The 26,237-nt window shown below is 42.7% G+C and overlaps 1 protein-coding gene across 1 annotated transcript; it reads right to left on the bottom strand.

Annotated features, from left to right (window-relative positions):
* Window positions 1–1,703: 1,703 nt before the first annotated feature.
* CMTM2 (CKLF like MARVEL transmembrane domain containing 2) lies at window positions 1,704–26,079 on the bottom strand. The gene is made up of 4 exons (XM_006072100.4): window positions 25,692–26,079; window positions 25,403–25,561; window positions 2,692–2,793; window positions 1,704–2,211 (listed from the first exon to the last, which is right to left on the bottom strand). The coding sequence occupies exons 1-4, from the start codon at window positions 25,905–25,907 to the stop codon at window positions 1,963–1,965; spliced, it is 726 nt and encodes a 241-aa protein (XP_006072162.2). The 5' UTR covers window positions 25,908–26,079; the 3' UTR covers window positions 1,704–1,962.
* Between the last annotated feature and the right edge of the window lie 158 nt (window positions 26,080–26,237).

Below are 26,237 nucleotides of genomic sequence, written 5' to 3'. Positions count from 1 at the left end.
GGGTGTGCTGTCAGCTGTCATCCTGGTGGAAGATGAGGCTGGACATGCAGGGGCCAGAGCCAGAGCCCACTCTAAGCCAGTGCTTCTCTGCTCAGTGGCTGACACTGCCCTACTCGGGGGTCGGAGAGGGTCCCAAGGTACTAGAGCAGAAGCCCTGAAGTTCAGGTGCCCTCTAAGGGTACCATCTCTCCCATCCCAGTGTTGACACCTTCATTCAAGAGGGGAGGAGTGTTGAAGCAAGAGGGGCAGGAGTAGGGGCTCATTGTGGGTTGGGGCACACACAAGGGTGGTTGTGGGGAACCAGCTAGAGCTCTGGGCAGTTTCAGTCTGCTTCCTTTGCCTTGCTCCGGGAGTAAGCAAGCATGTGTGTGCTCTTCACCAGTGGGGTCTAGGTTCTCACGTGCGTGTGTGTGCTCAGTTGCTTCAGTCGTGTGTGACTCTTTGTGGCCCCATGGACTGTAGCCCGCCAGGCTTCTCTGTCCATGGGATTCTCCAGGCAAGAGTATTGGAGTGGGTTGCCATGCCCTCCTCGAGGGGATCTTCCCAACTCAGGGATTTAGCCCAGGTCTCCTGCATTGCAGGCGGATTCTTTACCACTGAGCCACCTGGGAAGCCCCTACTTAGTCTTTCTGTTAGTCTCAGTAGTTTCCAAACCTGCTATGGAGACTCCCAGTCAATCCTAAAGGAAATAAACCCTGAATAAGGACTGATGCTGAAGCTGAAGTTCCAATACTTTGGCCACCTGATGTGAAGAGCCAATTCATTGGAAAAGACCCGATGCTGGGAAAGGTTGAGGGCAGGAGGAGAAGGGAGCGACAGAGGATGAGATGGTTGGATGGCATCACCAATTCAATGGACATACATTTGAGCAAACTCCAGGAATGGTGAAGGACAGGGAAGCCTGGCATGCTGCAGTCCATGGAGTCACAGAGTCAAACATGACTGAGCAACTGAACAACAATTGAGACTCCTGGTATCAGACCCCAGGGTTGGGGTGCCCCCATATGTGGTTTGAACTGCTCATTCCTCAGAGAGAACCTCTGAGCCCATGTAACTCTCCTCCCTCTTCTGTGTCTCCTCCCAGGACTATGGGTCCTGACCCCATTGCTTCTGTTCCCTTCTAGCCAACACTGTGTGGATCTATTCTACAGCTTTGGTTATAGAAGAATCTTTTTTGCCAGTCTCCAGCTTGTTTTCAGTGAGGACTGCTCCACCTGTAGATGTGTGTTTGATGTATCTTAGTGGGAGATGAGCTCAGGGTCCTTCTCTGCCATTTTCATCTCCTTCCAGGCACTTGTGCTTTAGTTATATTTTCAAGTCCTAAAAAATCAGGTTATTTTTATATTGCCCTTGACAGTCTTATTCTTCTTTTAGTGTGGATTTACTGATAATCTATTTTTAATTTGAGGATAGTTGCTTTACCATCTTGTGTTGCCTGATAATATTTTGACACAGGGAAAGCAAGAACCACCTCCAGAGGTTTTAACTGCTTTCTGCCAATGCCTCTTGCTTTCTATTTCCTCTCTGGGCAGAGACCCTGCAGAGTTGATTCTGTTTTTCCCTGTTCCTGAAATGCATAGAAATGTGACATGAAAAGGTCACTGTGAACAAAATGCAGCCTTTTGTTTTCCAGTCTCTGCTTTTCTTTTGGCCACTCTGGCTGGCTGTGTGGACAGTGGGTGCCACCCACAATTCTGGTCCCCCAAATCCTTGGGCCCCCCTCCAGCCTTGCCTTCCATACCAAAACGTTTGGCTACTCCTGTTGAATGAATGTTGAATGGTTATGTAAATAACCATTACGTCAACTTTAAGGTTTTCAAAATCCATTTAAGAAGAAATTTCTTTTCCAATCAGAGATGGATTGAAATGGATAAGAAGACCATTCTAGAGAGAAGACAGGCCAGACAGTGGAAACATTCTGTGGTGAGACGCCCGCCACTTGTGACAACGTGTGCCTCCGCCTCACTTCTTGCCTCCCTTTGCTCCTGCTGCCCCCTTGTCCTTGGCATCTGGCTTTGCCTTGGCGTCCTTTGGTTTTCCTGCCTCCTTTTTTTTCTCTGCATCCGCTGGTTTTTCTTCAGCCGCTGGCTTTTCAGGCTCCTTTGGTGCTGGAGGAACCAGCACATTCCTTTTGATCTTCTTGCCTTTGAAGTGTTTCTTTTGAAGACAAACGTCGACTAAAGCAAAAAGGGCGGCCACACATAAAAAGACCTGGGAAACAAAAGAATCCTCGTTACTTGGGGGCTTTTCCTTCCAAATGTCAGAGTTCCTTCCTGGCTTCCATGATCAGTCGCTGAGGCTTAACCCCTCCCCTCAACCCCTCAAGCTGCCAGATCCCAGACAGTTTGCCCCTCCATCCGCCACTCGCTGGCTTCAGCTTCCTCAGCTGAGCCCCATCCCTTCTGTCGGTCACCTCAGCGCATTTCCTTTTTCTTTGCAGACCCGGCCTGGGTGGGGCCCTTTGCTCTGGGGTCTGCAGGCTGCTTTGAAGAGGAAACCATTAGCTAGGTGGGCTCCCTGGACATCATCTTTATTTAAATGGCTTTTCCACGAGAAACACCAACTTTACTTTCAAACTTTGCTTGGATGGCAAAATTTTGTGAAAACAGGGTCTTTTCCTTCGGGGAAAATAACTGTTCTCCCGAAGTGCTGATTTCTGAGCAAATAAACAGCCCAATGTGCAAGACTCACCACAGCGGCAAGGTAGTTCGTTGGCACTGTTTGCCGACTTCTGATAGCAAAGACAGCGCCCCCCACGAGGAAACCACAGCAAAACAGGTCGTTGAGAAGATCCTGAAAGCATGGGAGAGATAAGTCAGCTCTCAACAGGGCTGAGGCCCCTTCAACACCTGCTGGTCTAGCTTCTGCCAAGGGGAATGGTTTTTAAAATGGCCGCGCTTCTGCCAAAGGGAATGGTTTCCAAACTTCTGCCACATCTAAAATGTGTGTGTGTGTTAGTCGCCCAGTGGTATCCGACTCTGAGACCCCATGGACTGTAGGCCACCAGGCTCCTCTGTCCATGGGATTTCCCAGGCAAGAGTACTACAGTGGATTGCCATGCCCTTCTCCAGGGGATCTTCCTGACCCAGGGATCGAACCCACATCATCCCCTGCATTGTAGATGGTCTCTTGCATTGCAGGCAGAGTCTTTACCACCTGAGCCACCAGGGTCAGATGATATAGGAAGATATATAGGAAGATGAATAAATGGTGGGTTAGGGGGACATATCTGTAGTTCAACAGCTGGACTCTGAGTTGCTGGACTCTGAGTTGAGACACAAAGTCCAGGATGCTTAACTGCCATTATGAGCTGCCTTGGCTACTATCCTGTGAAATCACACATTTGGTGGCTATGTTTTTAGCTATGCTTTTCCCCACTTCCAATGCTCACTTAAATAAATTTGCAACACACAACGTCTTTCTACTCTCGGGGCCAGTGCCTCTTTCTGAATAAAGGGTGGGCTGGGTTGCTCACAGAAGGTTCTGGTGGACTCTGGTCCTGCAGCTGGAAGCCTGCCCTCGACGTCTTCACCCTCTGCCCACTCCTCCCCTGAGTCTTTGTAAGGCCAGATCACTTCCTCATCTTCCACCTCCTTCCCATCCCTTGTGGCTGCAGTCCTGCTCTTGCTCCATATCTGTTTCCATGACCCTATCCTGACAAAGTCCAGATGTTCCCAGATTGAGCAAAAGGGCTGCCTCCTATGCTGTCTTCCCCTTAAGTACCACCCACTGTGGCTCCCTGGCACAGCCAGACTTAACTCAGAGTTGGCCAAACCAGGGCCACAGCAAATTGGCTTTCTCCCCCATCACTCCTGAGGCCCAGAGCTTGTGCGTCCTTTTAACCCTGTGGGCAGTGGCTGACCCTGCAGAGTTGGGCAGTGCCATCTTTCCCCTTGATTTCTCTGATGCCATTTTCTGTAGGTTGCCCTTCCCTGGCCACCTTGTTTCAGGCCTTTTCTTTTCCTCTTCAATGATCTGGATTTTAATACATTTCAAACATACAGAAAATTATAGAACAGCCCAACTCTGCTCCCACCTCCACCGGCCATGAACCACTGAGATTAAACAGATGTTAATGTCTTGCAGTATTTGCCTCATGGCCCTCAAAACAAAAAGAAAAAAAACAAACCCTAAACAAAAAAGCTTTGTGGGATGAGCCAGTCTCACCATTCCATACCTGTCCCTGCGTTTTGCATGACTTCCAAGTCTACGGGTAGTCTTCCCAGATGTATAGCAGTATTTTCCTCTCTATTCAGCTCAGTTCAGTTCAGTGGCTCAGTCGTATAGCGACCCCATGGACTGTAGCACACCAGGCCTCCTGTCCATCACCAACTCATGGAGCTTACCCAGACTCATATCCATTGAGTCGGTGATGCCATCCAACCATCTCATCCTCTGTTGCCCCCTTCTTCTGCCCCCAATCCCTCCCAGCATCAGGGTATTTTCAAATGAGTCAGCTCTTTGCATCAGGTGGCCAAAGTTTTGGAGTTTCAGCTTCAACATCAGTCCTTCCAATGAACATTCAGGACTGATCTCCTTTACGATGGACTGGTTGGATCTCCTTGCAGTCCAAGGGACTCTTAAGAGTCTTCTCCAACACCACAGTTCAAAAGCATCAACTCTTCAGCACTCAGCTTTCTGTATAGTCCAACTCTCACATCCATACATGACTACTGGAAAAACCATAGCCTTGACTAGACGGACCTTTGTTGACAAAGTAATGTCTCTGCTTTTTAAAATGCTGTCTAGGTTGGTCATAACTTCCCTTCCAAGGAGTAAGCGTCTTTTAATTTCTTGGCTGCAATCACCATCTGCAGTGATTTTGGAGCCCAGAAAAATAAAGTCAGCCACTGTTTCCTCTGTTTCCCTATCTAGTTGCCATGAAGTAATGGGACCGATGCCATGATCTTAGTTTTCTGAATGTTGAGCTTTAAGCCAACTTTTTCACTCTCCTCTTTGACTTTCATCAAGAGGCTCTTTGCTGCTGCTGCTAAGTCGCTTCAGTCGTGTCCGACTCTGCGCGACCCCATAGATGGCAGCCTACCAGGCTCCCCCGTCCCTGGGATTCTCCAGGCAAGAATACTGGAGTGGGTTGCCATTTCCTTCTCCAATGCATGCAAGTGAAAAGTGAAAGTGAAGTCGCTCAGTCGTGTCTGACTCTTAGCGACCCCATGGACTGCAGCCCACCAGGCTCCTCCATCCATGGGATTTTCCAGGCAAGAGTACTGGAGTGGGGTGCCATTGCCTTCTCCGAAGAGGCTCTTTAGTCCTTCACTTTCTGCCATAAGGGTGGTGTCATCTGCATATCTGAGGTTATTGATATTTCTCCTGGCAATCTTGATTCCAGCTTGTGCTTCATCCAGCCCAGTGTTTCTCATGATGTACTCTGCATATAAGCTAAATAAGCAGGGTGACAATATATAGCCTTGACGTATTCATTTTCCTATTTGGAACCAGTCTGTTGTTCCATGTCCAGTTCTAACTGTTGCTTCCTGACCTGCATACAGATTTCTCAGGAAGCAGGTCAAGTGTTCTCGTATTCTCATCTCTTGAAGAATTTTCCACAGTTTGTTGTGATCCACACAGTCAAAGGCTTTGGCATAGTCAATAAAACAGAAATAGATGTTTTTTTGGAACTCTCTTGCTTTTTAGATGATCCAGCAGATGTTGGCAATTTGATCTCAGGTTCCCCTGCCTTTTCTAAATCCAGCTTGAACATCTGGAAGTTCACAGTTCATGTATTGGTGAAACCTGGCTTGGAGAATTTTGAGCATTACTTTACTAGCGTGTGAGATGAGTACAGTTGTGCAGTAGTTTGAGCATTCTTTGGCATTGCCTTTCTTTGGGATTGGAATGAAAACTGACCTTTTCTAGTCCTGTGGCCACTGCTGAGTTTTCCAAATTTTGGCATATTGAGTGCAGCACTTTCACAGCATCATCTTTTAGGGTTTGAAATAGCTCAACTGGAACTCCATCACCTCCACTAGCTTTGTTCATAGTGATGCTTCCTAAGGCCCACTTGACTTCATATTCCCGGATGTCTGGCTCTAGGTGAGGGATCACACCATCATGATTATCTGGGTCGTGAAGATCTTTTTTGTACAGTTCTTCTGTGTATTCTCGCCACCTCTTTTTAATATCTTCTGCTTCTGTTAGATCCATACCATTTCTGTCCTTTATTGAGCCCATCTTTGCATGAAATGTCCCCTTGGTATCTCTAATTTTCTTGAAGAGATCTCTAGTCTTTCCCATTCTATTGTTTTCCTCTATTTCTTTGCACTGATCACTGAGGAAGCCTTTCTTATCTCTTCTTGCTATTCTTTGGAACTCTGCATTCAAATGGGTATATCTTTCCTTTTCTCCTTTGCTTTTCATTTCTCTTCTTTTCATAGCTATTTGTAAGGCCTCCTCAGACACCCATTTTGCTTTTTTGCATTTCTTTTTCTTGGGGAGGGTCTTGATTCCTTGTCTCCTGTGCAATGTCACCAACCTCTGTCCAGAGTTCATCACTCTGTCTATCAGATCTAGTCCCTTAAATCTATTTCCCACTTCCACTGTATAATCATAAGGGATTTGAATAGGTCATACCTGAATGGTCTAGTGGTTTTCCCTACTTTTTTCAGTGTAAGTCTGAATTTGGCAATAAGGAGTTCATGATCTGAGCCACAGTCAGCTCCTAGTCTTGTTTTTGCTGATTATATAGAGCTTCTCTGTCTTTGGCTGCAAAAAATATAATCAATCTGATTTCAGTGTTGACCATCTGGTGCAGTCCATGTGTAGTCTTATCTTGTGTTGTTGGAAGAGGGTGTTTGCTATGACCAGTGCGTTCTCTTGGCAAAACTCTTATTACTTTTGCCCTGCTCATTCTCTACTCCAAGGCTAAATATGCCTATTACTCCAGGTGTTTCTTGACTTCCTACTCTTGCATTCCAGTCCCCTATAATGAAAAGGATATCTTTTTTGAGTGTTAGTTCTAAAAGGTGTTGTAGTCTTCATATAACCATTCAACTTCAGCTTCTTCAGCATTACTGGTCGGGCATAGACTTGGATTACCATGATATTATATATTCATAAAAAATATATAGTATTTTGTGTTTCAAATTTCAATAAAAGATGTATCTTATAGCATGTCCTTTTTAAACTTAATTTTTGAGATTTACCCATCTTGAGAAATAGATGAGATTGACATGAATGAGGCTGAATTCATTAATTTTAGCTGATGTATGAATAAACCAAACTAGAGACATTAGGGTACTTCTGCCTTTTGCTGCTGCTGCTAAGTCGCTTCAGTCGTGTCCGACTCTGTGCGACCCCATAGACGGCAGCCCACCAGGCTCCCCCATCCCTGGGATTCTCCAGGCAAGAACACTGGAGTGGGTTGCCATTTCCTTCTCCAGTGCATGAAAGTGAAAAGTGAAAGTGAAGACACTCAGTCGTATCCGACTCCCAGCGACCCCATGGACTGCAGCCTACCAGGCTCCTCCGTCCATGGGATTTTCCAGGCAAGAGTACTGGAGTGGGGTGCCATTGCCTTCATATGCCTGCAGTGAACACTTTTGTCTGTGCCTCTGATGAACATTTTTTCCTTGTTGAGGTGCTGTCAAGCTTTTCTCTAAAAGACCTGTGTCAGTGTTCACTTATGCCCACAAACATATAGGGGTTCCTGTTTCCCATGTCCTTGCCAAGGCCTAGGATTACCAGCCTTATTTTTCTTTGCCCATCTGATGAGTTGAAATGGTACCTTGTTGTTTTACCTTTCAGATCACTGGTTACTAATGAAGCGTTTTTAAAAACTTGTTTTAGACATTGGAGTTTCCTGTCTATTCATATCCCTTGCCCCATTTTTCTATGGGCTTATTTTTAAAATTTTATGATGTCTTCTTTTGTAAAAGTTTTACTTTTAATGATATACATGTTTTTTCTCTTTTTCTTATGGTCCCAAGTGCGTGTGTGTTCAGTCGTGTTGTGTCCAACTCTTTGTGATCCCGTGGACTGCAGCCTGCCAGGCTCCTCTGTCCATGGGATTTCCCAGGCAAGAATGAACATTTATTAAATACTCCATTCAGCTGTGTTATGCCACCTGTGTCATATGCAAAGTTGCCATATGTATATAGGTCTATTTCTGGGTTCTCTCTCTTTCTTTTTTTAATACATGTATTAGTCTGCTCATGTTGCCATATAACAAAATGCCACAGACTGGGTGGCTTAAGCATCAGACATTTATTTTCCTACAGTTCCAGAGGCTAGAAGTCTATGATCAAAGTGCTAGCAAAGTCAGTTTCTGGTGAGTACTCTTCCTGGTTTGCAGATGGCTGCCTTTTCACCATTTTCTCAGGTGGCCTTTCTGTGGTGGGCAAGGTAGGGGTGGAGAGGAAGTGGGGAGAGGGCAGGGGAGAGGAAGGGAAAGAGAACAAGGTCTTGGTTATCTTTTCTTATAGGGACACTAATCCTATCAGATCAGGACTCCATGCTTAGGATCTCATTTAACCTATTTTTTAAAAATAGTTTTGTACTTTGCCAACAAAGGTCTGTCTAGTCAAGGCTATGGTTTTTCCAGTGGTCATGTATGGATGTGAGAGTTGGACTGTGAAGAAGGCTGAGCGCCGAAGAATTGATGCTTTTGAACTGTGGTGTTGGGGAAGACTCTTGAGAGTCCCTTGGACTGCAAGGAGGTCCAACCAGTCCATCCTAAAGGAGATCAGTCTTGGGTGTTCATTGGAAAGACTGATGCTAAAGCTGAAACTCCAGTACTCTGGCCACCTCATGCGAAGAGTTGACTCATTGGAAAAGACCCTGATGCTGGGAGGGATTGGGGGTAGGAGGAGAAGGGGATGACAGAGGATGAGATGGCTGGATGGCATCACCGACTTGATGGATGTGAGTTTGAGTGAACTCCGGGAGTTGGTGATGGACAGGGAGGCCTGGTGTGCTGCGATTCATGGGGTTGCAAAGAGTCGGACACAACTGAGCGACTGAACTGACTGACATTTATTTTTGGCTCTGCTGAGTCTTCATTGCTGCGTGGGCTTTTCTCTAGTTGCAGTGAGTGGGGGCTACTCTCCCTAGTTGTGATGCGTGGGCTTTCATTGTGATGGCTTCTCTTGTTGTGGAGCTCCAGGGCACGTGGGCTTCAGTAGTTGCAGCACATGGACTCAGTAACTGTGGCTCGTGGGCTCTAGATCAGTAGTTGTTGTGCACAGGTTTATTTGCTCTGCAGCATATGGGATCTTCCCAGACCAGGGATCAAACCTGGGTCTCCTGTATTGGCAGGCAGATTCTTTACCACTGAGCCACCAGGGAAGCCCCTCATTTAATCTTAACTACCACTCTGAAGGCCCCATCTGCAAGTATAGGCACATTGGGGATTAGGATTTTAGCATTAGAATTTTGGGGGTACACATACATTCAATCCATTACAATTTGGTTAGTCTTTTGGTCAACCCCTGAGCTAGTACCAAAGCTTTACTCCAATATCTCCTTGGGTGGGTCCATCCTTGTAATTCTCTTTATTCTTCCATAAGAATTTTAGAATCATCTTGCAAAGTTCCACAAACAACCTCTGTTAGGTTGAAATTTCATTTAATGTGGACACAGCTTTGGGATGAAATTGACATCTTTATGATAGTAACTGTTCACATCTGTGACTGTGGTATATTTCTTCTCTCTTTTTTTTAAATTTTATTTTATTTTTAAACTTTACAAAATTGTATTAGTTTTGCCAAATATCAAAATGAATCTGCCACAGGTATACATATGTTCCCCATCCTGAACCCTCCTCCCTCCTCCCTCCCCATTCCATCCCTCTGGGTCGACCCAGTGCACTAGCCCCAAGCATCCAGTATTGTGCATTGAACCTGGACTGGCAACTCATTTCATACATGATATTTTACATGTTTCAATGCCATTCTCCCAAATCTTCCCACCCTCTCCCTCTCCAACAGAGTCCATAAGACTGTTCTATACATCAGTGTCTCTTTTGCTGTCTCGTACACAGGGTTATTGTTACCATCTTTCTAAATTCCATATATATGCATTAGTATACTGTATTGGTGTTTTTCCTTCTGGCTTACTTCACTCTGTATAATAGGCTCCAGTTTCATCCACCTCATTAGAACTAATTCAAATGTATTCTTTTTAATGGCTGAGTAATACTCCATTGTGTATATGTACCAAAGCTTTCTTATCCATTCATCTGCTGATGGACATCTAGGTTGCTTCCATGTCCTGGCTATTAGAAACAGTGCTGCGATGAACATTGGGGTACTCGTGTCTCTTTCCCTTCTGGTTTCCTCAGTGTGTATGCCCAGCAGTGGGATTGCTGGATCATAAGGCAGTTCTATTTCCAGTTTTTTAAGGAATCTCCACACTGTTCTCCATAGTGGCTGTTCTAGTTTGCATTCCCACCAACAGTGTAAGAGGGTTCCCTTTTCTCCACACCCTCTCCAGCATTTATTACTTGTAGACTTTTGGGTCGCAGCCATTCTGACTGGTGTGAAATGGTACCTCATAGTGGTTTTGATTTGCATTTCTCTGATAATGAGTGATGTTGAGCATCTTTTCATGTGTTTGTTAGCCATCTGTATGTCTTCTTTGGAGAAATGTCTATTTAGTTCTTTGGCCTATTTTTTGATTGGGTCATTTATTTTTCTGGAGTTCAGCTGTAGGAGTTGCTTGTATATTTTTGAGATTAGTTGTTTGTCAGTTGCTTCATTTGCTATTATTCTCTCCCATTCTGAAGGCTGTCTTTTCACCTTGCTAATAGTTTCCTTTGATGTGCAGAAGCTTTTAAGTTTAATTAGGTCCCATTTGTTTATTTTTGCTTTTATTTCCAATATTCTGGGAGGTGGGTCATAGAGGATCCTGCTGTGATGTATGTCAGAGAGTGTTTTGCCTATGTTCTCCTCTAGGAGTTTTATAGTTTCTGGTCTTACGTTGAGATCTTTAATCCATTTTGAGTTTATTTTTGTGTATGGTGTTAGAAAGTGTTCTAGTTTCATTCTTTTACAAGTGGTTGGCCAGTTTTCCCAGCACCACTCGTTAAAGAGATTGTCTTTAATCCATTGTATATTCTTGCCTCCTTTGTCAAAGATAAGGTGTCCATATGTGCGTGGATTTATCTCTGGGCTTTCTATTTTGTTCCATTGATCTATATTTCTGTCTTTGTGCCAGTACCTTACTGTCTTGATAACTGTGGCTTTGTAGTAGAGCCTGAAGTCTGGTAGGTTGATTCCTCCAGTTCCATTCTTCTTTCTCAAGATCGCTTTGGCTATTCGAGGTTTTTTGTATTTCCATACAAATTGTGAAATTATTTGTTCTAGCTCTGTGAAGAATACTGTTGGTAGCTTGATAGGGATTGCATTGAATCTATAAATTGCTTTGGGTAGTATATTTCTTCTCTTACTTAGATTTTTTTTGTTATGTTCAGTAACAAAATGTTATCTCCACATGAAGTTTTACAGTCTTTGAACGGGTTTATTATTCTCAGACACCCATAGTTTCTGTTACTGCTTTAAATGCTTTCTTTGAAAAACCACATTTTCTCATTATTTGTTGCTGGTATTCAGGAACAATATTTGTTTCTGATTACCTTGTGGAACTCAATCAGTTCTAGTAGTTTGAGTCTCTTGGATTTTCAGTGTCTTCTTTAAGTCGCTTCAGTCGTGTCCGACTCTGTGCGACCCCATAGACCGCAGCCCACCAGGCTCCCCCGTCTCTGGGATTCTCCAGGCAAGAACACTGGAGTGGGTTGCCATTTCCTTCTCCAATGCATGAAAGTGAAAAGTGAAAGTCGCTTGGTCGTGTCCAATTCTTAGCGACCCCATGGACTGCAGCCTTCCAGGCTCCTCCATCCATGGGATTTTCCAAGCAAGAGTACTGGAATGGGGTGCCATTGCCTTCTCCTGGATTTTCAGTGTAGAGATTCATATTATCAGTGAGTAATACTAGTTTTTTCTCCTTCCCAATCCATATACCATTTGTTCTTCTTGTCATATTGTACTAAGATCTTCAGCACAATGTTGAATAGAAGTGGGGATAGTAGGCATCTCTAAGGAAATGCTTCTAAGGTTTTACCATGAAATACAACGTTCATTTTAGGCTTGGGTAGGTATTTATTATTAAGTTAAGGAAGTTCCCCTTTTTCCTGGTTTGCTAAGTGGCTTTCAAAAAGTAGTGTTGAATATTACTAAATAATTTTTCTGCAGCTTATGAGATGATTAAATGGTTTTCTCCTTTAAATCAAAGATGGTGAATTATGTTAACAGAACTTTGAGATGAAACCACCTTTATATTCCTGGCAGATGCCCTGCTTGGTCATGATGTCATGGTGCACTACTTGCTTATGTATTGCTTGATTTAGTTTGCTAGTGTTTTATTGAGAATTTTTATTGCTATACTCAAATAATATATGCCTATAGTTTACTTTCTTTATCATGTCTGGTTTTAAGATCAAAGCCTTACCAGATGGTACAATGTATTATAAACCTCCCCCCCGCCATTTTTTAAAGAGAAAAAAGGGACAGACCAGTGGAACTGAATATGAAGTCTAGAAATCAACTGCATATGGGATTAAAAAAATTTATTTTTGGCTGCATGTGGCATACAGGATCTTAGTTCTCTGACAAGATCAAAACCATGCCCCCTGCAGTGGAAGCATGGATTCTTAACCACTGGACCACCAAAGAAGTCCCTCATATGGGATTTTAGCATTTAACAAAAATGCCATTTCAAATCAGCAGGGGGGCAAGTTGTACTGTTCAATAAATGAATAAACTGAGTGACAGAGTGAAATAGTTGGTGAGCCATCAGGATACCAAGCTGGAGCCATGGTTCACACCACCTGCCAAATGATTCCACATAAATCAAAAGATTTAAGTGTAAGAAATGAAATAAGTGCCAGATGAAAACAGGGGTGAATTGCTTTATGACCTATTTTTCTATTTCTTTTTGAGTCAATTTTTGTACACTGTGGTGACCCAAGGACCAAAGAGCATCTGCTTGGTTTTATCTAAAATCAAGGAGGGTCTTGGAACACAGGAACGGAAAAACCAGACCCTTATCGTCCTTCCCTCCCCCATGTTGTAGCTATTAACGGATTTCAGGTCCTCCTGAGCAGTATAACCTGTCTCCCCTCCTACCCCACACATGGAGAAGGTATTTGCCTTACTCTTACTCCACCAGTATACATGCCTCATCCAGTCAGCAAATGACCCGCAAGACCCCATCCCACTCCTTGTACCCTGGGTATAAAAGTGGACTAAGGATTCCTGTTCAATGTCGGTTCTCCCTTGAGCTGGTCCACTGTTCTAACAGCATCTCCCACTCTAATAAATTTTTTTAATCTTTTATTTTATTTATTTTTTAAATATAAATTTATTTACTTTAATTGGAGGCTAATTACTTTACAATATTGTATTGGTTTTGCCATACATCAACATGAATCCCCCACAGGTGTACACGTGATCTCCATCCTGAACCCCCCTCCCACCTCCCTCCCCATTCCCTCTCACTCTGTCTCATGTCTGGAAATTCTTTTCCAACCCGCACCTGGACCACGACATACATCATATATTTTTCTGAGAAATTAACTCTATATTCCAATTTATTGGCATAAAGGTTCATATTTTCCCGATGATCTTTAAAATCTCTTCTTTATACTAATATTTTTCTTTGTCCTCTTTTTTTCTTGAGGTTTATGGTTTATCTTCTTTATTAGTCTTTTCAAAGAAATAGATTTTGGTTTTATTAGTCCTCACTAATAATAGGACCTTTGCTTCCTATTTCATTAATTTTAGCTCTTTGACACTGCCTTCATAATTCTTTTTTGGTTTGTCTTGTCACCTTCTTGATATAGATATGTGAATTGTTAATTTTCATTGTTCTTTTCTCAGTATATAGACTTGAATTTGGATTGCTTAACTGCATTCTACAGATAGTATTTGCTAATACTACATGTAACTAAATCCCTATGTGTTTGGGGAAAACCATTAAATTTCCCCCAACTACATAAAGATTTAAATTTTACTGATTTATTTCTAATTATATTGCATTGAAGTTAGAGAATGTGGTCTATATCATATCAGTTCCTTGTTATTTGTTTATTTTTGCATTGTGGTGTCATTGAGGATAACTTTTGTGATTGTTCCAAGTACGCTGCTTGAAAAGAATGTATAGCCTGTTACTCTGGGGTGTAGGGTTCTATATGTCCTATTGATATATATAGCAGTGGATCAAGCTATCAATTACTGAAGGAGACATGTTAAAATTTCCCACTATGGTTATAATTAAGTTCATTTTTGTCTTTTATATTTAGGGAGCTATATTGTTAGGTATATGGGCTTTCCCAGTGGCTCAGAGCTAAAGACAGAAGACAACGTCTCAACGCAGAAGACAATGCTAAAGACGGTGTGGGTTTGATCCCTGGGTTGGAAAGATCCCTTGCAGGAGGAAATGGCAACCTCCTCCAGTATTCTTGCCAGAAAAATCCCATGGACAGAGGAGTCTGGTGGGCTTACAGTCCATAGGATCACAGAGTCAGATATGACTGAGTGAGCACACAGGCATTGTTAGGTACATACAAGTTCAGAATTGCTATATGTAGTGATCCTCTTGACATACTTACTTTTTAAAACATAAAATTTGTTTACTACAATGGTAAAGTTACGTTAGCTTTTTTTTAGTTAGTATTTTCCTCTAATTTTTTTCTATCTCTTACAACCTTTCTCCACATGCCTTGTACATTGTTGGATTTAAAAAATCTATTCTTAGAGTCCTTTCTCTTTTAAATGAATGATATAGTCCATTTATATTTGCCATCATTTATGATATATTTGGATGCACATCCACCATTATATTTTTTTCTATTTAACATATAATACACATTCCAAATTCACTGCAGATGGTGACTGCAGCCATGAAATTAAAAGACGCTTACTCCTTGGAAGGAAAGTTATGACCAACCTAGATAGCATATTCAAAAGCAGAGACATTACTTTGCCAACAAAGGTCCGTCTAGCAAAGGCTATGGTTTTTCCAGTGGTCATGTATAGATGTGAGAGCTGGACTCTGAAGAAAGCTGAGCGCCAAAAATTGATGCTTTTGAACTGTGGTGTTGGAGAAGACTCTTGAGAGTCCCTTGGACTGCAAGGAGATCCAACCAGTCCATTCTAAAGAGATCAGCCCTGGGATTTCTTTGGAAGGAATGATGCTAAAGCTGAAACTCCAGTACTTTGGCCACCTCATGCAAAGTGCTGACTCATTGGAAAAGACCCTGATGCTGGGAGGGATTGGGGGCAGGAGGAGAAGGGGACGACAGAGGATGAAATGGCTGGATGGCATCACCGACTTAATGGACATGAGTTTGAGTGAACTCTGGGAGTTGGTGATGGACAGGGAGGCCTGGCGTGCTGTGGTTCGTGAGGTTGCAAAGAGTCGGACACGACTGAGCAACTGAACTGAACTGAACACATTCCTTTTTATTTTCCCCTTTTTACCTTCTATTGAGTCATGTCCCTCAATTCTCTTTTTACCCTTTCTTTTCAATATATCCTGGGATTCTGCAGCTTCCCTGGTGGCTCAAATGGTAAAGAATCTGACCTGCAATGTAGGAGACCCAGGTTCTCTCCCTGAGTCAGGGAAAAGCCCCTGGAGAAGGGAATGGCTATCCACTCCAGTATTCTTGCCTGGGAATCCCATAGACAGAGGAACCTGGAAGGCTACAGTCCATGGGGTTGCAAAGAGTCGGACACTACTGAAGCGACTTAACACACACATACACACATATCCTGGAATTCTATTCTTTAGCAAAATAATATTATGTTTTAATATGTTAATGGAGAAGGCAATGGCACCCCACTCCAGTAGTCTTGCCTGGAAAATCCCATGGACGGAGGAGCCTGGTAGGCTGCAGTCCATGGGGTCGCTAGGAGTCAGACACTACTGAGCGACTTCACTTCACTTTCCACTTTCATGCACTGGAGAAGGAAATGGCAATCCACTCCAGTGTTCTTGCCTGGAGAATCCCAGGGACGGGGAGACTGGTGGGCTGCCGTTTATGGGGTCGCACAGAGTCGGACACAACTGAAGTGACTTAGCATAGCAATATGTTAATGTTAATATTATTACCAAGTCTACCGCTACTCCCAATAAAGGACTTTCATTTATCATCTGCCACCACTATAGACTTACATGTTATTGTGTTGCTGCTACTTTAGTTCTACCTTGGTTTAGTGTTCTCTCCAATAAAGCTATTAATAAGTCCTTAAAAACCAAGCAACCTTGGTCAAAATGTTTAAAGTCAATCCACAAGCTTACTAGGTTCTTTGTTTACTGTTCCTTTTTTACATTGCAAACATTTCTTTTGGGTGTAATTTCATTCTTCCTGAAGTCTTTTACTAGATCCTTCAGTGAGGGTCAATGAAAGGGAAACATTTTTTCCTCATTCTAATTGTGTCTTTTACTCTTTCCACCTCAGTCTCTTAAAGAAATTATTCCATTGTTTTTTGGCCACTTTTGTTGCTGTTGAAAAATATGAAGTTAGTCTAATAGTTTGAGCTGTGTTTTTTAAGGTAAATTGTCTTTTCTGTTGGTTTGATTTGTTTTCTCCTTTGCCTCTGATGATCAGCTGTGCCTCTATGACATGTCTAGGTATGGCTTTATTTTTATTTATTCTTCTTGGTCCCTCTTTGAGAATTCATGTCTCTCATTAAATCTAATATTAATATGCCACTCAGGTTTTTTTGGTTACTCTTTTCATAGAGTATCTTTTTCCATTTTCACTTTCAACCTATTTGTATATTTGGATTTAAAGGAATTCTCTTGTGATCCTCATATAGTAGAATTACATTTTTTTTAATATAATCTATTCTGATAATCTTTACTTTTCAACTGAAGAGTTTAATCTATGAACACGTAAAGTAATTCAGTTCAGTTCAGTCGCTCAGTCGTGTCTGACTCTTTGCAACCCCATGAATCGCAGCACGCCAGGCCCCCCTGTCCATCACCAACTCCCGGAGTTCACCCAGACTCACATCCATCGAGTCGGTGATGCCATCCAGCCATCTCATCCTTTGTTGTCCCCTTCTCCTCCTGCCCCCAATCCTTCCCAGCATCAGGGTCTTTTCCAATGAGTCAACTCTTCGCATGAGGTGGCCAAAGTATTGGAGTTTCAGCCTCAGCATCAGTCCTTCCAATGAACACCCAGGACTGATCTCCTTTAGGATGGACTGGTTGGATCTCCTTGGAGTCCAAGGGACTCTCAAGAGTTACTGATGACTTATTTCTGTAATTTTGCTATTTAGTCTCTATACTTCATATTTCTTTGTTCCTCAATGTCTCCATTATTGCTTTCTTTTGTATTTAATTTTTTGAAATGTGCCAATTTTATTCTCTTATTTCCTTTCTGTCTATATATTTTAGTTAATTCCTTAGTGGTCACCTTGGGATTATTATTGGTATCTTAAATTTATAACAATCTCATTTGCATTGATACCAGCTGAGCTTCAGTAGTACACAGAAACTCATTATTATTGTCACAAATTGTATATTTATATATTGTGGTCCATTAACATAGATTCAAATGGTTTTATGCATCTGTCTTTCAAATCATATCAGAAAAGAAAGAAGAGTTACAAACCCAAAATACAAGAATACTGGCTTTTATATTTACCTATGTAGTTACCTTTACTGGTGTTATTTTATGGCTTCAAATTATTGTCTGGTGTCCTTTCATTTTGGCCTGAAGCATTTCTTGTAGAGCAGGTATATCAGCAACAAATTCCATCAATTTTTGTTTACATGGGAATATCATCATTTCTCCTTCATTTTTATTTATTTATTTTTAAAGGTTCTCCTTCATTTCTAAATGGTAATTTTTGAAGGGCAACTTCAAATTTGAAGGTTATTGTATTCATTTCTTGAGGTTGCAAAAACAGAGTACTACTGCCTGCATGGGTTAGAACATAAATTTAATGTTTCAACTGTGGAAGCCAGAAATCTGAAATAGAGAGGTATGCAGGGCCCTGCTTCCTCTAAAGATGCTCGAGTAATTATCTGTTTTGGGCTTCTCCTCCAGCTTCTTGTAGCTTGAGGCATTCCTTGTCTTGTCTTGTCTTCCTATCTTCTTCCTGTGTCTCTTCACATTGTCTTCTTTCTGTTTATATCTGTATCTGTGTCCAAGTTCCTCCCTTTTACAAAGACACTAGTCATATTGGATTAGGTCCACTCTGATAACCTCATCTTTATTTGACCATCAGCAAGGACCTTATTTCCAAATAAGGTCATGTTCACAGGAACTGGGAGTTAAGACATCACCATATTTGGGGGGTACATAATTCAACCCATAACAGACAGCAAATTTAAAAGATGGAATTTTTGGTGGATAGTTTTTTTTTTTTCTTCCCCCCTTTAAGGACTGTAAGTACATCATTCCACTCCCTCAGGTCTCCATGGTGTCTGATGAGAAATTAGTTGTTAATCTTATTAAGGGTCCCTTGTACAAGATGAGTTACTTCTCTCATAACTTTCAAGACTTTCTCCTGTCTTCATCTTTAGACAGTTTGATTATAATGTGTCTCAGAGTGGATCACTTTGAGTTTATTCTACTTGGTTCCTTTTGGATGCATAGATTCCTATCTTTTACCAAATTTGGAAAGATTTTTGGCATTATTTCTTTGAATATTCTTTCTGTCCCTTTCTCTCATTTTCCCCCTTTTGGGACTCTGCCTATGTTAGTATGCTTGATGGTGTCCCATGGGTCTGTTAGACTCTCTTCATTTTCTCTTCATTCTTTTTTCTGTTTCTCAAACTGAATGGTCTCAACTGACCTGTCTTCAGGTTCATTGATTCATTCTTCTGCCTGTTCAAATCTGCTGTTTAAAAAGCTCTAGTGAATTTTTCACTTCAGTTATATTAGTTTTCAGCTCCAGAATTTCTATCTGGTTTCTTTTTAAACTTCTCTTTACTGACATTATATATTTGGTTCATGATTGTTCTCTTGGTTTCCTTTAGTTCCTTGAGCATTTTAAAGACAATTCATTTAAAGTCTTTGTCTAGTAAGACTAATATCTAGGTTTCTTCAACAGCAGTCTCTATTAATATATGTATATTTTTTCTGTGAATGGGCCAAACTTTTTTTGCATGCCTTATAATTCTTTGAAAACTGTGCATTTTGAATATAATAATATAATTACTCTGGAAACCATATTGCCTCTAGAGTTTGTTGCTGCTGTTTGTTGTGAGTTAAAAGTCATTTGTATGTTTAATGTTTTTTCCTAAACTATGTTTTAAAAGATTGTATTCTTTCTCTTGTGTGGCCACCGATGTCTTTGTCTTTCATCAGCTTAATAATCAGGAGATTATTTGATGGATATTTCCTTAAGTATTGGAAACAAACAAGTCTTTGCAAATTGGCTTTATATTAGGGCACTCCTTCAGTACCTTTCCAAGCTGTTTAGATCTCTTAGTTTTTACTTGCTGCTTGTGTAGAGCCTAAAGGTCAGGCAAAGACGAAAGCTTAGTTCTTTTTTTTTTTTTTCTGGGCATGTGTTGTCCTAGATTACCTGGTAGAGGTGGAGGCTTTTCAAAGCTCTTATTTCTCCCATGCATCTCCTTCCCAAACTTCTGATCTGTCTACTTCTTGGAAAACCTTGCCCCAGGTTTCTATTAGTACATATGCCTTTAAATTCTATTAACAAATGTTATCTAGGAGGCTGCTTCAGCCTTGAGAAAACTCTGAGGCAGGTTACACAAAGGTAAATCCCTGGCCAGTCCTTCAGGGAGCCACCAGATAGGTCAAGCACACAACTTAATTCTTTGGGAACAAGATTTGTATTGTTCCCTCTGCCACCAGCAAGGAATATGGTCAGGAATGTGGGCTATCTTCATGTCCACTGACAAGCTGGGGATTGAGGGATGGCAGGCAGGTTAAGTTATAAGGCTACAAAATTCTCTTACCCAAATTCAATAACTTCTTTCTCCATTAAGCATTTTGTTTTTAATTAGATTTCAGAGCTCTGAAAAAGTTGATTCTGACAGTTTTTGAAAGCCTAATCATTGCTCTAGTGGAAGGACAGAGATTTGGAATTCCCTACTCTGTCCTTTTTTTTTTTTTTTTTTTTGGCTGCACAGCATGTGGGATCTCAGGGATTGAACCTGCATCCCCTGCATTGGAAGTGCAAAGTCAATCACTGGACTGCCAGGGAAAATCCTACTCTGCCATTTTTAGTGATGTCACTCATTAAATCTGGAGGGGTCTCAGTTACTATCACTTTGAATATTCTCTATTCTCTCATGTGTCTTCTTCTGGAATTCCTATTAGGTTTATGATGGACTTTCTCATTCCATATTCTATGTTTCAACTTCTCTCTTCATATTTTCCTCTCTTTATCCATCAGTAATATATTCTGGGTAATTTTCCCACATTCTTAGGCTCATTGCTTCCCCAGCTTTTGTCTAATATATTTTTTAACCAATTTATTGACATTTTTATTTCTATAACCATATGTTCAGGTTCTAGACATTATATCTTGTAATTTTTAAAAAATCTGTCTATTCTGACCTCTTAATATCTTATTCTTTTCTTCAGGCTTTTATTTATGTATTTATAGTTTACTGCTGCTAAGTCACTTCAGTCGTGTCCGACTCTGTGCGACCCCATAGACAGCAGCCCACCAGGCCCCGCCGTCCCTGGGATTCTCCAGGCAAGAACACTGGAGTGGGTTGCCATTTCCTCCTCCAATGCATGAAAGTGAAAAGTGAAAGTGAAGTCGCTCAGTCGTGTCTGACTCTTAGTGACCCCATGGACTGCAGCCTACCAGGCTCCTCCGTCCATGAGATTTTCCAGGCAAGAGTACTGGAGTGGGGTGCCATTGCCTTCTATTTATAATTTAAATGTATTATAAATTATTTTCAGACAGTTCTTTTACTGTCTCATATTCTAAGGGTTCTAATCCTCCCATTTGTTATTTTTGCTGGTTCTTGATTCTTAGTCATGAGTTTTGTAGTTTTGAACTGTGAATTCATTTTTGATTCCCCTCCCCCCACACACACCCTTTTCATTATAGGGGACTGGAATGCAAAAGTAGGAAATCAAGAAACACCTGGAGTAATAGGCAAATTTGGCCTTGGAGTACAGAATGAAGCAGGGCAAAGGTAATAGAGTTTTGCCAAGAGAACGCACTGGTCATAGCAAACACCTTCTTCCAACAACACAAGATAAGACTCTACACATAGACATCACCAGATGGCCAACACTGAAATCAGACTGATTATATTCTTTGCAGCCAAAGATGGAGAAGCTCTATACAGTCAGCAAAACAAGGCTGGGAGCTGACTGTGGCTCAGATCATGAACTCCTTATTGCCAAATTCAGACTTACATTGAAAAAAGTAGGGAAAACCACTAGACCATTCAGGTATGACCTAAATCAAATCCCTTATGATTATGCAGTAGAAGTGAGAAATAGATTTAAAGGACTAGACCTGATAGACAGAGTGCCTGATGAACTATGGACGGAGGTTCATGACATTGTACAGGAGACAGGGATCAAGACCATCTCCAAGAAAAAGAAATGCAAAAAAGCAAAATGGCTGTCTGAGGAGGCCTTACAAATAGCTGTGAAAAGAAGAGAAGCAAAAAACAAAGGAGAAAAGGAAAGATATACTTATTTGAATGCAGAGTTCCAAAGAATAGCAAGGAGAGATAAGAAAGGCTTCCTCAGTGATCAGTGCAAAGAAATAGAGGAAAACAATAGAATGGGAAAGACTAGAGATCTCTTCAAGAAAATTAGAGATACATGAAAAGGGAACATTTCATGCAAAATGGGCTCAATAAAGGACAGAAATGGTATGGACCTAACAGAAGATATTAAGAAGAGATGGCAAGAATACACAGAAGAACTGTACAAAAAAGATCTTCATGACCCAGATAATCATGATGGTGTGATCCCTCACCTAGAGCCAGACATCCGGGAATATGAAGTCAAGTGGGCCTTAGGAAGCATCACTACGAACAAAGCTAGTGGAGGTGATGTATTGAGCTATTTCAGTTGAGCTATTTCAAATCCTGAAAGATGATGCTATGAAAGTGCTTCACTCAATATGCCAAAATTTGGAAAACTCAGCAGCAGCCACAGGACTGGAAAAGGTCAGTTTTCATTCCAATCCCAAATAAAGGCAATGCCAAAGAATGCTCAAACTACCGCACAATTGTACTCATCTCACACGCTAGTAAAGTAATGCTCAAAATTCTCCAAGCCAGGTTTCACCAATACATGAACTGTGAACTTCCAGATGTTCAAGCTGGATTTAGAAAAGGCAGGGGAACCTGAGATCAAATTGCCAACATCTGCTGGATCATCTAAAAAGCAAGAGAGTTCCAGAAAAACATCTATTTCTGTTTTATTGACTATGCCAAAGCCTTTGACTGTGTGGATCACAACAAACTGTGGAAAATTCTTCAAGAGATGGGAATACAAGACCACCTGACCTGCCTCCTGAGAAATCTGTATGCAGGTCAGGAAGCAACAGTTAGAACTGGACATGGAATAACAGACTGGTTCCAAATAGGAAAAGGAGTACGTCAAAGCTGTATATTGTCACCCTGCTTACTTAGCTTATATGCAGAGTACATCATGAGAAACACTGGGCTGGATGAAGCACAAGCTGGACTCAAGATTGCTGGGAGAAATATCAAGCTCAGATATGCAGATGACACCACCCTTATGGCAGAAAGTGAAGAAGAACTAAAGAGCCTCTTGATGAGAGTGAAAGAGGACAAAGAAAAAGTTGGCTTAAAGCTCAACATTCAGAAAACTAAGATCATGGCATCTGGTCCCATCACTTCATGGCAACTAGATGGAGAAACAGAGGAAACAGTGGCTGACTTTATTTTCTTGGGCTCCAAAATCACTGCAGATGGTGATTGCAGCCAAGAAATTAAAGGACGCTTACTCCTTGGAAGGAAAGTTATGACCAACCTAGAGAACATTTTAAAAAGCAGAGACATTACTTTGCCAACAAAGGTCCGTCTAGTCAAGGCTATGGTTTTTCCAGTGGTCATGTATGGATGTGAGAGTTGGACTATAAAGAAAGCTGAGCGCTGAAGAATTGATGCTTTTGAACTGTGGTGTTGGAGAAGACTCTTGAGAGTCCCTTGGACTGCAGGGAGATCCAACCAGTTCATCCTAAAGGAGATCAGTCCTGAATGTCCATTGGAAGGACTGATGTTGAAACTGAAACGCCAATACTTTGGCCACCTGATGCAAAGAGCTGACTAATTTGAAAAGTCCCTGATGCTGGGAAAGATTGAAGGTGGGAGGAGAAGGGGATGACAGAGGATGAGATGGTTGGATGGCTTCACTGACTCAATGGACATGAGTTTAGGTAAGCTCCAGGAGTTGGTGATGGACAGGGAGGCCTAGCGTGTTGCAGTCCATGGAGTTACAAAGAGTCGGACATGACTGGATGACTGAACTGAATACTCCTGTAACCTGTCTTGTGAGATCTGTTTATGCTTTGATTATGATTTTGCACTTGTTTGTCAGGAATCCCATGGATTTCTTCAGAATACTATCAAATTGGGATTGATTTTTATGCCAGTTCCCAGGCACTGTGTTTTCTAAACTTCATGAAGGTTTCCAGGCTGAAGGCAGGAAAAACTTAAACCAAATGTATACAAATGGCTTCCCAGGTGGTGCTAGTGGTAAAGAACTCACCTGCCAATGCCGGAGACGAGGGTTCAATCCCTGGATCAGGAAGATCCCCTGGAGGGGGACATGGCAACTCACTCTAGTATTCTTGCCTGGAGAATCGCATAAACAAAGGAGCCTGGCAGGCTACAGTCCATAGGGTCACACAGAATCAGACATGACTGAAGTGCCTTAGCAGGTACACACACATACAAAGCGTAGGCTCAAGGTTCATATTTCTCAAGGTCTTTTTTGGTTTCTCCTCACTGAAAACTTAGGTAGAGATGAGTATGCTTTCTTGTTCCTCTGTGTAAGGAAAAGGTGTCTCCTCTGTCTTTTCCCTCAGGGTACAATCTTTGCAGGATACTGGCCTTATGTGGGATTCTTGGTTCTAAATCTCCACTTTGCCTAGGACCAAGGCTGCATCTCTTAACTTGAGAATATGTGAGAATCCATGTTCAGAGTTCCTGGGCTAACACTTCATGGGCCATCTCCACCCACGCTGAAGCAGCTGATTAGATCCCTGCTCCTGTTTCCCATTTCTGGCATCTGTGTGTTTCCCCCCCTTTTTTCTTTTGCCAACTCAGCCATTCAGTTAAATCAATAGTGTTTACATTTCCCCCCTAATAGTTTTATGTAAGTACAGCAGGAGGATTTTCAGGGTTCAGTGATTTTTCATCTTGTGGGAACTACCAGTATCTTCTCAAGGACTTTGGCTGGAAATGTGTCCTCTGCTTATCCCTTTCCCAAGAGCCTTATATGGCCCTCTTTTCCTTTCTCCAGACCTGTGGGTCCCTGGACTCTAAAAACTTTTAACAAGTAGGCAGGACAGATTGCAGTTAGGGACTCAGACTCCACTGATAAAGCTGGGTTTGAATCCTTTTTCTGCCACTTACTACCTGAATTACCTGGGGGCAAGTTGCTTGGCCATTCTGAACCCATTTCGTGTATAAAGTGAGTGAAAACAGTGAGCACAGGACTCTAGAGACATGCTGTGATCGAGCAATGAACAAGGGACCTTGGGTTAGTTGGAAGTTAGGTAGGTAAGTTTTGCGATTACCCAATGGGCAAGGGTTCAACTCTGTGAGTCTTCGCATCAGGCACGTTATTTTTCCTCCCTGGGAACAATCTAATACAAGATTATTACTGTCTTCATGTTACAGATGAAGAAACAGAGTCTGGGAGTGGTAACTTGCCCAGCTCAGTCCCATTCCAGTGAATGATTGCTTTGGGCTGAACATATTTCTGGGCTTAACATCCCTTTACAAGGATAGTCACTGGAGATCTGGTGGTACTTTAGAAGTGATTTTTCTTTTTAATTCTCATTTTATATGATTGATTTCTTTCTTGGATTTCAGGTGACAGGGTACCTTTGAAGTGATCTTTTCAGTCAAGTGTGCTGGCATAGGGGTTGGCAGGAACCACTGGTTGCTACACCCCCCTTGCTGCCAAGGAGAGCAAAGCTTCAGGAAAGCAGACTTCTTCCTTTGACCACCAGGTAGGGAAGGGGCCCTCCCCTCTTAAGCTGAGCTTTTTGGAAGCCTTTTCTACCTAACTTCAGCTGCCCCTGCTCTGGCCCTACCTGAAGGTGCTAAGCCCATGCCTGGAACACAATAAGAGAAATGAGGTGTATCTCTTTGTTCAGTCACTTTTCAAGTGCCAAGATACACGCATGGATGTCACACCAGGCTCAGCCACTCCCCACCACCCCTCACTTACAGAAATGGGCCACAGGATGAAGGGCACGTATCTCTGGATGGCGAAGGTGTAGATAATGAAGAAGAAGATGAAGATGGATATCTCCATGGTGATGATGAGTGTCAGGATGGGGTGTATAGTGCTCCCGGTGAACATTACCAGTGAACCTATTAGGCAGGCCTGCCGGGAGACATGCCCTTTGAGCCATGGCAAAGGGCTCAGGCCACAGGAGCCCCAGGGAGCCAACTCCTTCTCCTTCCTCCCATCTTTGGACATCCCGCTCCCACCCAGGGATACAGGCCCAACTTACCAAGCTAATGAGCTTGACCTCAGCGTGCCCCACACTCCAGAACTCTTTATTGCTGTCCTTGAATTCCCACTTGTAACGGCGACACCCCTTCCTCGTTCCCACTTCATCCTTGGGCTGCTCTGACTTTTTCTTGGGCTCCTCTGGGTCTTTCTTGCCCGCCTGCGGCGGTGGCGCTCCAGCTGCCGGTTCCCCGGGTTTGCCCTTGTTATCAGCCATCTGACCGTGAAGTTCTCAGGTTCTCACGGCCTGCCCAATTTCTCCTGCCGTCCCTAGCCAGGCCCGGCCTTTGCGCGAGCCAGATACCCACCGAGCTACTTAGAGGCCGCGCTCAGCCAACTGCCAGGAAGGAGGAGCGAAAAGCCAACGCCTGGCACCCTCCTGGCGCGCGCCTGGTGTCCCCACGCGAGTTCCCTCCACCCGCCCCTGGCCCCCGGGCCCCGGCCCCCGCCTTCCGGTGGGCGCGACCCGCCAGGAGCACCGCGCGCATCTCTGAGCACGGCTGGCATCTCCATCTCCCGGCCGCCCACCCCTTGCGCGGAAGCCGCC

The sequence above is a fragment of the Bubalus bubalis genome, chromosome 18 (genome assembly GCF_019923935.1).
Source record: "Bubalus bubalis isolate 160015118507 breed Murrah chromosome 18, NDDB_SH_1, whole genome shotgun sequence".
In the NCBI taxonomy this organism is placed as follows: Eukaryota; Metazoa; Chordata; class Mammalia; order Artiodactyla; family Bovidae; genus Bubalus; species Bubalus bubalis.
Note: the sequence above shows the minus strand (reverse complement) of the source record. Positions and strands in the feature narration are given on the sequence as shown.

Excerpts from the sequence above, each read along its gene's own strand:
- CMTM2 (XM_006072100.4), bottom strand. The coding sequence starts at position 25,907 with ATGGCTGATAACAAGGGCAAACCCGGGGAACCGGCAGCTGGAGCGCCA. Across the intron at positions 25,562-25,691 it reads AGGTCAAGCTCATTAGCTTG|GCCTGCCTAATAGGTTCACT; the intron begins GTAAGTTGGGCC and ends GTCTCCCGGCAG. Across the intron at positions 2,794-25,402 it reads TCATCCTGTGGCCCATTTCT|GATCTTCTCAACGACCTGTT; the intron begins GTAAGTGAGGGG and ends CCATGCTTTCAG.